Below are 12,746 nucleotides of genomic sequence, written 5' to 3' on the forward strand. Positions count from 1 at the left end.
AGCTCTGTCCAGCCGTCGAAAACCTATCCATTGCCAATCTTGGCAGACTTGGCTGCTTGCCAGAAGTGTCTCGCACTGGCAAACGCCAAGCCCCAGGTGGCTTTTGTCTGGCGACCGTTTGGAACAAACCAGACATCAGGTAGATAGGTAGTCAAGGCCCAGAGGTCATAATTAATAAGAGAAGCAAGGCTTTTTGATCTAGTCATGATCATCGCCCGGGCCCTGCCGCCATAACAGCCACTGTTCGGGTGTTTACGGCAGACCTTCCTTCTTCCATTCTTGAGGCCTTCAGCTGGATTCCTCCCATGTGCAACAAAAAGTGGGTCGTCGCACCACCATCGTGCCATCTGGTCTTGTGCCACACCATACAGGCTGGAATCATCAGCACACTTTGGACTTGTCTGGTGCCAACATGGACTTATGCCTGGAACGAGATGCTGTTCTCAGTCCATCTTGGCGATGTAGCTGACAACATTTCGTGGGAGTGGGAGCCAAACAGAAAATAAATTAAGAGCCTCTGTCTCCCGCTCTCAATTCAGTACCTAGGTCTCACAGCATCACAGCATCACAGCATCACCAAAGCTCAAAGACAATCAAAGACGAGTTACCTACATCAAGCAACTAAAACATGCCCGCCTTTCGTCCAACTCCCCGCCTGTCGGCCGCTGCCCTCCCCAATCCTTCTTCCCTCCCCAGAGCAGTTCCCAAGGGAGTAGCAGCCAATGTTGTTGTTCCAGGCATCGTGGTGGCAGCATCAGGTAGCTCCCATCTCGCATCATTTCCCTTCCGAACGCTCGCTGACCCGGTTGGTTTTATAGTATACGGCGTAATCAGCTACATCAAAAACCAACTGCAGCATGAGTCATCCACCATCGACAAGATGTTTGCCCAAAAGAACACCCCCGCTGTGGAAGAATCGAGACGGAGAAGTCTCTTGGTGGATACGGAAGGCGACCCGAGGAGAACGCCCTACAACATTCTGAACTGGAAATAGAGGATGCGAGATTGTTTTGCTTTTAGGGACTGGAAGTGGCGCTGGTTGAATTTAGTAGGCATAGGTAGCCTGTGGCATTTTGGGTTTTGTGCAAAGGGAAGGTGGCTCAAATAATATGAATTTTCTACCTATGACTAGGTACTGTACAACACCAACACATGCATATCCGTACACTCCCTTTCAGTGACTCTAATCTCTGCCGCACCAGGCCCAGCCAAGATACCTCGCCCCGTCTCTCCAGATTCCTGCCAATCTCACCAAACCTCAATGCCACCCAGATCACCCAGATTTCTGGTTCTCGGCCGATACTCCAAGCGCAGGCTCGGATCAACCCCAAGACCAAAGCCCAGTGTTCTTGGCTTTGGGGCTGCAGCTCCCTCGGGTAGTCGCCAGTCATATCTCAGCAACAAGTGAACAAGCGCAATCTTGACTTCATTTCCCGCGAAAAAGCGCCCAGGACAGGCATGCTGCCCGTGTCCAAAGCCCATGTGCTCAGGGCTGGTGCTAACCAACTGCGCAACATGCTCGCTGCCTGGAACAGATCGCATCTTCAGAAACCGGTTGCCATCCCACGAGTCAGCTCCAGGATAAGCAGCTGGATCCCACATGCGCTCTGCTGACACGGCAATCGTGGCACCCTTGGGAATGTAGGTGCCGTCTGACAAGGTGAGGGGCGCTGTAGCCACACGACGCATCGAGACAAGGCCGATTGGCTTGATCCGTTGGCTCTCTTTGATCACGCTGTCCAAAAGCTTCATGTTGTAAAGCGAGTTCTTGGTCCAGCCACCCTCCCGAAGAGCCGACTCGATCTCTTCGCGCAGAGGGTCAATCATGTCAGGATGCTGGACCAAATCGGCCAAAACCTGCATTGTCAGATCGGTCGTGGTATGGATGGCTGCCATGCTCATGACAAGCTGCGCAATGACAGGATCATACGGTTTGCCTTGTGCCTCGTGCTCGAACCTATTGTTGTACACACCAGTTAACTCTAATAAGCATAAGACTTCTCACAGAGCAAAGACAATCGCAGAACGTACCATTCAATAGCATCGTCGTCAAAATTGCCGTTGCCGGCCATTTTTTGTGCTCTTCTCTTTTCCAGAACAGGCCCAATGATCCGTCTTGCCTCCTGGACATGCACTCTTGCTTTTTGGCAAGACGGCATAAACCAGTGTGCCAGAAATCGCACAGGCTTGGGGACGAAACGTAACTCAATAGCCGCGCGCATAGCATCGGTTGTGTAGTCGCGTGTGACCTTGAGCCAGTCTTCATTTCGGCAGAGCTCGCTGCCTAGAAACACGCGAGAGGAGATGCGTGCAATGAGGTGTAGGATTGTATCGCGAATCTCGACGGGCTGCCATGTTGCACTCGCCATCTTATGGGGTAGTAGCTCATCAAGCGCGAGTCTCGTTTCTTCTGCCAGAGGCTCGGTCACCTTGTCTGAAGGTAACCACAAGTCAGTCCTTGCCACCCCAATACCAAAAAAAAATCCGATACACTTACTCAGGTGCTTTGTCAGATCGCGCGCTATGACTGCCTGCACAATCCTCGAATCCCTGGCACCCTCTCTGAAGCCTTCAAACCCCGGTAGGCTCGCGTGGAACGAGTTGTAAATAAACCCTCCAAAGCTCAACCGGGGGTCGTTTTTGATTTCATTGGCCAGTCGGACGGGCAAGATGATGACATCGCCCACATCTGCCGTGACCCGGACTGCCTTGTCGGGGTTGGTGCGGAACCACTGACGAATGATGGTGTAGGATGTGGTGAAGAACTCCTTGCGGATGCGAGTTTTGGTCAGCTCCGTCACAGGCTTGGGGTTGAGGTGAGGAAATCGGGATAGATGGCGATTTCGAAGTGTGTCTCGAAGGAGGAAAGCACCAGTGAAGAGGACAAACAAGTAAAGGTAGTAATGAGCGTCGAGAAAGTCAGTTGGCGAAACCATCATGGCCATAATTCAAGCTGCCAGAACAGCAGCCGATGGTGTTTTGGCAGATGGAAAGGATAAAGACCTAGAACTCGGGGAAAAGCAGTCGAGCTCTGTATGAAATATATATAGTCTTGTTGAGAAAAAGCACAAATACTTATGATTCTGGTGGAGACATGGCAAGTCTTTGCACAACTCACATCGTGATCCGGCACCCGAATGGAACAAGGCAGCTTCCTACTTATTTTGGAACGAGCATATTGCATGCGAACAATCATTGCTACATTGATCTGTTCGCCTGCATCCCTTCCTCGACAAATCTCATGGTATCGTCGTAATCTGTGGGTTACTCCGGGATTCCCGTCCAAAAGAACGGCAATCATTGGCCTAAGAGGGTTACTGGATCGCCAAAGTCGCATCTGCCGCACAAGCCAGGATTCTAGCCTCCACCACGGGATGAACATCTGCCGTAAACAGCGGGAGCTTGGATAACCCGTGCACAACTTGCATAACTTGCTCTGCATAAATCGAGGTGGCGACATGCTAAAAGCATGGAGTTCTCTCGGCTACGGATTTTTTTCAGAATCTAGATTCGTAATGAAGCCACAAAATGACCGTAAAGTGCACTTCATGGTCATTGAATCTCTTTCTGAGAACATTGAATGCCAGCATCACTGTCACGGTTGAAGCAATGATGAGTGTCCTTAGTACCGTGGTATAGGTAACGTACATTATCAGTGAGTGAGGCATATCAGTAAGTGAGGCACCTTCTACTACTCTATTACAACTATCCTCAATTGCCAGACCACAACACTAGGAACCGACTATAATTACATCAGAAACAGCTGAATCTGAGGCTTCTTCAGCCTCCTGGCAAGTGCGCGCATTATGGCCAGGCTTGCCGCATATACCACAGCACTGAGTCTTCGTACGAGACCCCCCTGTACCACCACCACTTTGTCGATTTTCCTGGATTACCTGCTCGCCCACAGCCTTCTGATCCAGTAGATCCTGTGCCTCTTGTACGGTAAGTGACCCTCCAAGCCTCACACGTGTTTTTTTTTGGCTCTCCGTCTCTTACTAAGTGCCTCATTGGCCTTTCGCAGTGCCGAGAGCTCCATACGTAGAAGAGCCACCTCGTGCATTACAGTCATCGTACCTTTAGCTAATCGATCCACAGCAGCCAACATAGATGTTGGAGAGCTACCCTGGTAGTTTGATATCCGAGTTTTAATAAGCTCTGACTGTGAGGTAGCTTCTCGAGGGTTGTGTGGTGTTTGGGAGAGCCAAGGGAGTGCCGTGCCCGGCCTTGAGGATAGGGGTGTTGGCGTACGAAGCTTTATATCTAGCTTAGAAAGTACCCTCTCTGGATCGTATGGTACAAGGCCAGCATCCGCAAAGCTACCCTGTATATTCTTCTCCGTTATAGAGGCGAAGAAGGCCTCGCGGAAGGCACAGAGGAACTCGAGCTTGCTTACGTGGTTGATATGCATACGCATCAAGTCCTCGATCTGGCGGCCGTACGCCTGCTTTAATGGCCCAAAGCAGCCGACATTGAGTGGTTGGAGGTAGTGTGAAGAATGTGGAGGCATGTAGAGCGTAATGATGTTGTTCTGCTAGCAGTAGCGCTCGAATTCGGTCGAGTGGTGGCTCTCGTGGCCGTCGAGGATTAACAACCGGTATTTGCCCTTTATCCGGGGCGCCGTATAATAGTCGAAGTGCTTGATCCAATCTAGGCCTACTGGATTGGTAGTCCAGCCATTATCGGTGGTTGCGATGCGCCAGGTGGACGGTAGGTTGCACTCGGTATACCAGTTGGCAAGGTAGTACTGCGCGGCTAAGATAATAAAAGGAGGGATGGCCCAACCGAGGGCATTGACTCCCTGGATTACCGTTGCCCATTCGCGGTTACCAGGCTAGGCCAGTTTCGCCTTACTAAGGCCGTCCGAGGTCGTAACTACCATACCCGCGAAAATAATACCCATCATAAACCCAGTCTCGTCGAAGTTATAGATATCGTCATCTATAATACCGTACTTGGCCTTAGTGTTCCGCACAAGCGCGAACCACTCGCTAATAACCTTTGGATCCTCGCACTTGGCCCTCTGGTAGTCGTATCTACGCGTAAAACGCGTACGGAGCTCTGGCTGGCGTTTAACAAATCGATGTACCCAGAGCTTGCCGACAGGGGGCGCATCGCGTACGCGTAGCAGTTGGTTGGCCATATCTTCCACACCACGCAATCTGAGTGGAAAAGCTCGCGCACATAGCTCAATAATGTATTAGACAATAGCCTCCTCTTCTAATTGAGTGAGCTTTTTCGACTTGGGTGTAGTGTCGCATCGTGCAGGCTTGCCAGCGCGTCGGCGCCCTAGCGTTGCCTGGGAGACTCTATAGGCCTTAGCCGCAGCCCGTATACTTAGCTTTTCGTCATTTTGAAGAGCCTGGAGAGCCAAGATTATTTGGCTTTCTTTTGAAGTAGAGGGCATCTTTGATGGTAGAGAAAAGTGGTTGTTGAGTACAAAGATGTCGCGTCGCGTCGAAAGTGCCCCACTCACTGATATGCCTCACTCACTGATAACGTACGTTAATGAATCACAAAGTACCTAGATAAATACATATGGAACAAGTACACGCGTCAACTGTGTAAATAGGCAGTTCCTCTTCATTGTAGGGTATTGGTATAGAGACTAGATAGACAGGTAGATAGGCAGGTAGGTAGGTATTCCCAAGAACAGCAATGCAATAATAAAGTGTATGTGCCCAGTCCTGTATCCTGCTCTGCCCAGTGAGCCCGTCGCCGGGCAAAGAAAGTGATGAGAGAGAATCTAACAAAAAGGATGTATAAAAAACTAAACAGAAAAAAACAAAGACGCTTCATGTCATTTTTCCTTGGTCTTTGAGAGCTATCAAGGACATTTGCAGGGAAACAAGAAAACGCCAAAGAAGATAAGTCAATTTTGTTTCGCCAGATGCCCTCGTCCATCCTCAATATTGCCCCGGCCGCTAACAATTCTTTCCAGCGAAACTCCACCACGGTATTGCCATCCGTCGCCCAACCGCTACTCTTGCTGACGAATTACATTGCTCTCCTGAATCTCATCGCCTTTCTCTGTGGTCTTGTGTACACCGTGGGCGTGGTGTGTGCTGGCTCATGCTCCATGACTGGGGTCATGGTGTGTGCCGGTGCCGCTGCCGAGGTAGTTGCTGGTGGCGGGTGGACAACAACAGGTGGGTGCACCACCGGGATCGGTGAGTGCACCGGAGGCATGATGACCACGGGGACTACACCGGGGTGCGCGGGTGCCGGTGCTGGCATGGGATGAGCCTCCTGGGCCGGAGGAGGGTGAGGAGCCGGTGGGGCGATGGGCGCCACGGTTTCCTGACCTGCGCACTCCGAAGGCGTCACTGTCACGTGGACGGTCTGAGTTGTGGTGACTGGATGAGCCGCCACGGGTTGGTTCACCGTGACATGAACCGTCCTGGTGGTGGTGACGGGATGAGCCGCCACAGGTTGAACGACGGTGACATGCTGAACTTGAGTACTGGTGACGGTGTGCATGACGGTCTGGTGGTGGACAGACGTCTGAGTAACCACTCTATCCCTGACTTCTGTTCTGACTTGGGTCTCGACCCGGGTGACAGGGACCGTGACATGAACTGGCACAGTCTGGGTGACATGAACCGGAACGGTCTGGGTGACATGAACCGGGACAGTTTGGGTGACAACATGGCTCTGGACAGCGGTGCTGGTCACGACTCTCTCGCTGACCTGCACTGAAGTGACCAGTCTCTCGCTGACCTGGGTGACAGGCACGCTGACAACCTTCTCCTTGACCTCTGTCCGGGTTACCAGCTGGGTGACAGGCACACTGACGGTGTGGGTGGCCACCTGGGTGATAACAGATGTGACCAGCCTCTGGCTCACCTGCACTGTCGTCACCAGCCTCTCGCTGACCTTGGTGTGCGTAACTGGCACGCTAAGAACCTGGGTAACGGCCCGAGTCTCGGTCCTTGTTACCGGAACAGTCACGCTCACTGTGTGGGTGCTTGTCACCGCTCTCGTCTCGGTTCTGGTGACCGGCACACTGACAACATGGGTGACGGGAACGCTGACAAGCTTCTCCTTGGTGACAGGAACACTGACAACCGAGGTATGGGTGACCAGCCTCTCGCTGACATGAACGCTGGTGACGGTAACCAACCTCTCGCTGACCTCGGTGCGTGTGACCGGAACCGTGACTGGCCTATCCTGCGTCGCCGTGACAACCTTCTCCTTCGTTTCGGTGCGGGTGTGAACCAGAGTGCTCGTGGCGGTGTGGGTGACGGCAACTGTCTGGGTGACATGGACGGGGACGGTCTGAGTTACGTGGACTGAAACCGACTGGGTGACATGAACGGTCGACGTCTCTCTTATCGTGGTGGGAACAGTGACGTGCGATACGAGTGTTGAGGTGTAAGTCGTCGTGTGGGTGACGGGTACCGTGACGTGAACTGTTGTCGGGATTGTGACATGTACTGGCACCGATACATGTACTGTCGTCGGGACGGTGACGTGGGTTACAGAGACGACGGTGCTTGTGTGAACGACTGGTACCGTGACATGAACAGTCTCTTTTACTGTTTGTGTGTGAACGACGGTCTCGGTGACCACTTCGGGGACTGCTGCGGGAGCCCCGGCGGCAGCGAGGGGGACCAGAAGGGCCAGAGCCACTCGCAGAGGGTTGAAGAAGCCCATCTTTGTCCTCCTTCCAATATCTGATGTCAAAAAAAACTTAAAAATATACACAAATGGTTGGTGTTATGCTCCCGATGATTCGGATCGTGATGATGCGATGAAAATGATGACGGTCGTTAGAAATAAAGTGAACGGCTTGCGCTCTGACAAAATGAAGCAGTTGAGTATGTAAAAGAATATCAAGTAATAGTAAAATGGTCGATGAGTATCCTGCTCCGTTGGTGAATCGAAAAATAGTAAAAAAGAATGACAACAACACCGCTTCACCACATGCAACAACGCTTGCACTGTGGATGAGGGGGACGGGCTTGGCGATGGTTGAAGAGGAAAGGAATAAAGAAAGGGAAAGGTCGAGGTGAAGGAGAGGAGGGTGGGAAGAGGGAAGAGGACGGACGGGAAGGAAAGGAAACACCTGGTCGATCCGTGCAGCAGTGAGCCAGGAGATCCAAGTAGTTTTAATCCGGTGTGGTGATGTTTCCTCGCCCCGACTTGGCATCAGACCCCCGGTGCCCGGGGGCTTGGGAGGCAGCGATGCCACGACCAAGCCAGGAAGAAGCCAGGAGGTGTCTGCAAGGGGTGTGAAGCACCCAGCATCGAGATACGACCCCTGAGGCTCCTCAAGATCCATGCCAAGATGTTGTAGTTTGTACACTAAGGTAGACTAGTCCAACACAAACTTTTGCTTTTGTAGCCCAGAGTCAGCTGTTGATAACTGCTGGCTTGTATTTACAATGAAAAGGAAGGGGGCTGCTTCTTGAGTCCTGATGGCGACGGGACACCAGCATTGATCATGATATTGGGGATCGAGAGATGTAAAACTCGAACCATAGTTTGCCGGAGCGACATCATCGAGGCCTCTGGGTCGGCCCATGCTTGCACTCCCGTCTTTGGTGGGTGCGGGACTTGCCGTGATGTCAACGGCTGTCAAGAATTCGGATTTTTTAGACGGAGGTTCAAAGAAGAGCGGCCGTGGTCCCTCGCTTGGCCAAGCGGGGGCTGTTGACTCCCCCGCACTAAACCCCTTTTTGCCTTGTCTGTGCCCACAAGAGGTCTGACGTCGCAGCGGACGCAGGGGACGCGACATTGGAGGAGCCTGGAACCTCGACACTCCGGCTTCTTGTTTCAAGAATTTGTTTCCTTCTCTTTTACGACTCCGCTGCCCATTGCAGCCAAGTACTCGCTTTGCGCACTTTTGTTGCAAAAAAAGGCTTGGACGGCTTGGGACGACAAGACGGACCTGGAACTGGGAGAGCAGCTTCTTTTCTCTTCCGGGCTCAGCCCTCACTGTCCCCGGCGTTGTTGTGGTGATCACGCACCCGTAGGGATCTTTCTGCGATCCTCAGATCATGAACAGACCTTGATAAGATGACGGTGGTAGTATTCGTTTATGTGCATCTTGCTTTTTGGCCTGTCAGCTAGGTACGCACCACTTGCAAAATATCTATGAGGTACCCTTCCCTAAGTTCCGCTCTCTCCAGTCCGCTCCATGTCCTGTCTCCAAATGAGAGGTCACAAACCCCTGGGACGAAGCACGCATTCAGACACACACCCGATCGATGAGGTAATCTGTCATCCCAAAGTCCTATCGTGTACACAGATGCGATGAGAGTCTTTTTGAGGTCAGTGTGTAAGAGCCGGGGTTGACTGTTCTGATGGAGCTGTTTGAGACTCGGAGCTGTTGTGAACCGGGAGGCTGACCCCACCTTGAACTTCAACTTGCGTGCCAAACCCGAAGCGAACTCAACTCGATTAACTAAGTACCAAGCTTGTTAGGTACCTACCTATGAATACACATCTTAACAGAGTGAAGTTATGTGATACTATTCCGCGCACCTAGGTGCCTTTGATGCTTAGGTCGACGAACTCACTGTGAGCTCCAGCATGTGAATATTCAACAGAACACCGTGGCTTCGTATCTTCAGAAAGCCAAGTCGAAGACACCCCGTTGGGGAGGCTCGCATGAACAGGGGTGCCAGTCTTGGCAGGAGTGGGACGTTGCATGCCGAGTTCTTCCAGAGCCCCTGAGAATCCAGCGTCAGTGCGAGTTTGGTTGTCTCAGCTCCCTGTCCCCCAAGAGCAAGCATAAAACACCCATGACTTAGCATGAAACTGTCGTCTGTTTTTCTGGGCAGGTGCAAGGCAGGGCAACGTTCAGCTTTAAACGTACTTATGCAGCTGCACGCTCCTACCATCTTCACGGTTTCTTGCTTCGTCATCTGTACTTCAGATGGTTGTCACGTACATACTATCCGTTCCAATTACATCAGTCCGTGGCTGCTTTAATGGGGACTTCCTGGCACAATCTCAAAGTGCCACCAGTTATCCTCAAGAATCGAAGGTCTCTGGCTAGGCATCTTAGGCGCAATCATCATTACAGGAATCAAATTGGCCTCTGGTGTATATGCATGTCCAAGTCACTTTTAAAGTTCATGTAGAGTTGGCATCGAAGAGCAATCAACGTAACAAACATTGAGAAAAGTCTATTTCTCTGATGGCCAAATACAGATTCAGTAGTTCCTCCAAGCCTCTTAACCCAGCATATCTGTCCTCAGATCGTAACTGCACTCCATTGTATCCTGATGGCACTCTCAGAGTTGATATCCACCCTTCTCACTTTCTTCAACTTCACGGCCACCTCCAGCCCGCCAAAGCCAACCTTCTTGACCACCCTATCTTTGGGCCGCCTGCTGCTCAGGTTGAGATGATCGTCCTCCAGCCCTTGTCCATTGGCACCGGTGGCATGGTTAGAGTGCGGAATGGCTGTTGCATTGGCACCTTGCCCGGGATGATGGCAAGCCCCGCAAGCAAACTGTATGTATCTGAGGGCATTAACCTCGTTCCACTTCCCATTTCTGACCAGAACACCCCACTTTGCCTGAAATTCCACATCATTCAGTGAAATCACATCGCACCAGCCGTTGCCTATCACGATGCCAAAGGCGTTGTCGGTCTGATCTGACGTTTGGGAGGCGGGTAGCTCAAAAGCAAACAACCTGACGCTGTAGGGAGGGAGCTCAAAGGGTTGAAACAGGCTGGCAGAAGTAAATTTGCGGGGGACTTCGTAGTGTCCATGACCAGGGCCAGACCCGACGGCGTGGGAGTGACAAGATGTGATCTTCCAGGTTGCTTTCGTGCTGTCACCAGGTCGCAAGGCAGGTGGCTTGTCCAGTATATACAGATTCTTGGACAAGGAGGAAATGCGGTGGTTGAGGTTGCCGAGGGCGTCGTCCAGAGAAGCGGTAGAAAGATAGATGGTTTGTCGGGAAAACTGCGCCAGATCGGCCGGATTGTCCAAGAGAACAAAAGCGCTGTCTGGGTCATCGGAGCCTGTGTAGACGTTGGAGGAAGAGGAGCAGGAGTGCTTGAGCTCTGGGCGGATCACGAGACAAACAGGAAGCAAAGGGTCGTTGATACTGGAGGTGCGCGAGGTTTTGCAGTTGATGTAAGCGTGGTACTCGCCAGCGTTGGCGGGTGTGGTGCTATTGCGACCGCCCTGAGGCTGGTGAGAGGCTTTTCTTGCAGGTCGAAGGAGAAGTGTGACACGAAGGCCACGACTCGTAATCAGCGGCGGGGTGTCGTCCATCAAGGCAGCCGAGCTTGGGTTTGACGTTCCGTAGTTGACATTACTGTCAGGAATCAACCGGACATAGGTCCACAGGTTCCGATTGTGTTCCTCGAAATCAATCGGCCCATCGGCGAGGGGGCGACGGGGATCCCCTTTGACCCCCTTCCAGTGGTGTTTGTTGCTCAGATACTTGGACAGCCCCCAGGCAAGCATCGTATAGTCTTCGGTCGTCTTCATGATTTCTTTTTGGAGCCGATAGAAGGCACGGTGGCCCTCTCCGTAGATCAGCGGCATATGAACCTTAAAGATACCTAGCAAGCAATATGCTGCATCTTCAATCCGCGTAGTTTGTCTGTTGGCAGCCCACGACATGCGCTCTGCAACATGACACGTTGAGGGATCAGCACCCTCGAGGACCAAGATGGGAATGCCCGTGACTTTGGCGATAATGTTACGCAACGAGAATTTTGTGCCAATCTCGTGCCAATCATGATCGTAGAATTCGACCAATGGCGGAGCGATAAGTTCTTGAAGCGTCCAGCCCCGGGTGAACCATCTCGAGTGCTCAAAAGTCCTAGGCAGCTTGTCGTACTCTCTCAGAATGGATGGTATGGTGCGGAAGGCGGCTTTGGGCGGCGGAGACCCAACATCCCTCCTCAAGCTCGACGCTGACGATGTGTCTGAGAAGAGCTGGTGGGAGGTCTCATCGGCCGCAACGTCAGCCATGTAGGCGTAACAGATGTCGCTCTCTGCATACCACCTGTACATGGAGTTGATGGCTTCAGACAGCTCGGCACTGCTCGTCTTGTCGATGCTGGTTGCTCATCAGACAGTGGGTTTGAGGCATGAATGGAGAGTGACATACCAGCAGGTGTCTACCCATACATATTCATACTGGTCCTGAATGGCGCGGGCACAGCATCCTGCAATCTTGGCATATCCGGCCTTCTTGCGGAGTGCTGTCTTGGACAGCTGTGAGAGGTCTTGGAAAGTCACCTCATCCGGACCCCAGCTAGGACAGTTGAGTTGTATCAGCTCACGGCCATCTCATTACGGTATTAAAGAAAAAAGGCTCATTCCTACGTGTGCGACAAGATAACATAAGGCGGGACGCGGCCCACAAACTCGACAAGCTCCAAGGTATCTGTCCTCAGAAGCCTCATTGTTCATCCAGACGATGAAAACCGCCGTGGCGGGACCGGTGGAGCTATCGGGCAACGGAGTCGGGCGGGATGGACGAACAAACGGTGGGGGAAAGTGAAGGCAAGGTACAGGTAAGCACTGCACCCACTTCTGTTCACCGCCGACTCACATGGTTGGAAACCGCCGAGGGCCGATTGGTTGCATGGTCTAGTTCATGCTGATAATGTTACTTACCTACACAGCTAGGCAGCATATTGAACACCTGGTCTACTGTCCAAAGAATAACTTGGTTGCTTGGTTGCTTGGTTGAAGCATTTTGCTAACAGCAGCTGCGAAAAGCTGTGGCAAGAGGTGGGCTGAAAGAAGAAAAAAAAGCAAAATT

General features: G+C 52.1%; 5 protein-coding genes across 5 annotated transcripts; 2 read left to right on the top strand and 3 right to left on the bottom strand.

The window, feature by feature from the left end:
• Positions 1 to 105: 105 nt before the first annotated feature.
• On the top strand, positions 106 to 994 carry QC764_611520 (uncharacterized protein; the record flags this gene model as incomplete). Its single annotated transcript, XM_062949633.1, has 2 exons — positions 106 to 758; positions 819 to 994. The coding sequence occupies exons 1-2, from the start codon at positions 629 to 631 to the stop codon at positions 992 to 994; spliced, it is 306 nt and encodes a 101-aa protein (XP_062797049.1). The 5' UTR covers positions 106 to 628.
• A 102-nt stretch (positions 995 to 1,096) lies between these two features.
• QC764_0088150 (uncharacterized protein) lies at positions 1,097 to 3,032 on the bottom strand. Its single transcript, XM_062940897.1, has 3 exons — positions 2,498 to 3,032; positions 2,032 to 2,434; positions 1,097 to 1,957 (listed from the first exon to the last, which is right to left on the bottom strand). Exons 1-3 carry the CDS (start codon positions 2,943 to 2,945, stop codon positions 1,249 to 1,251), a joined length of 1,560 nt encoding a protein of 519 aa, XP_062797050.1. The 5' UTR covers positions 2,946 to 3,032; the 3' UTR covers positions 1,097 to 1,248.
• QC764_0088160 (uncharacterized protein) lies at positions 1,110 to 1,779 on the top strand (the record flags this gene model as incomplete). The annotated part of the gene is made up of 2 exons (XM_062940898.1): positions 1,110 to 1,132; positions 1,203 to 1,779. 2 exons carry the CDS (start codon positions 1,110 to 1,112, stop codon positions 1,378 to 1,380), a joined length of 201 nt encoding a protein of 66 aa, XP_062797051.1. The 3' UTR covers positions 1,381 to 1,779.
• Positions 3,033 to 5,997: 2,965 nt separating the features above from the next.
• QC764_611560 (uncharacterized protein) lies at positions 5,998 to 7,656 on the bottom strand (the record flags this gene model as incomplete). Its single annotated transcript, XM_062949634.1, has 1 exon — positions 5,998 to 7,656. The coding sequence occupies one exon, from the start codon at positions 7,654 to 7,656 to the stop codon at positions 5,998 to 6,000; it is 1,659 nt and encodes a 552-aa protein (XP_062797052.1).
• A 2,415-nt stretch (positions 7,657 to 10,071) lies between these two features.
• QC764_611570 (uncharacterized protein) lies at positions 10,072 to 12,673 on the bottom strand. Its single transcript, XM_062949635.1, has 3 exons — positions 12,305 to 12,673; positions 12,087 to 12,233; positions 10,072 to 12,035 (listed from the first exon to the last, which is right to left on the bottom strand). Exons 1-3 carry the CDS (start codon positions 12,382 to 12,384, stop codon positions 10,205 to 10,207), a joined length of 2,058 nt encoding a protein of 685 aa, XP_062797053.1. The 5' UTR covers positions 12,385 to 12,673; the 3' UTR covers positions 10,072 to 10,204.
• Between the last annotated feature and the right edge of the window lie 73 nt (positions 12,674 to 12,746).

Source organism: Podospora pseudoanserina, chromosome 6, assembly GCF_035222485.1.
Source record: "Podospora pseudoanserina strain CBS 124.78 chromosome 6, whole genome shotgun sequence".
NCBI classification, from domain to species: Eukaryota; Fungi; Ascomycota; class Sordariomycetes; order Sordariales; family Podosporaceae; genus Podospora; species Podospora pseudoanserina.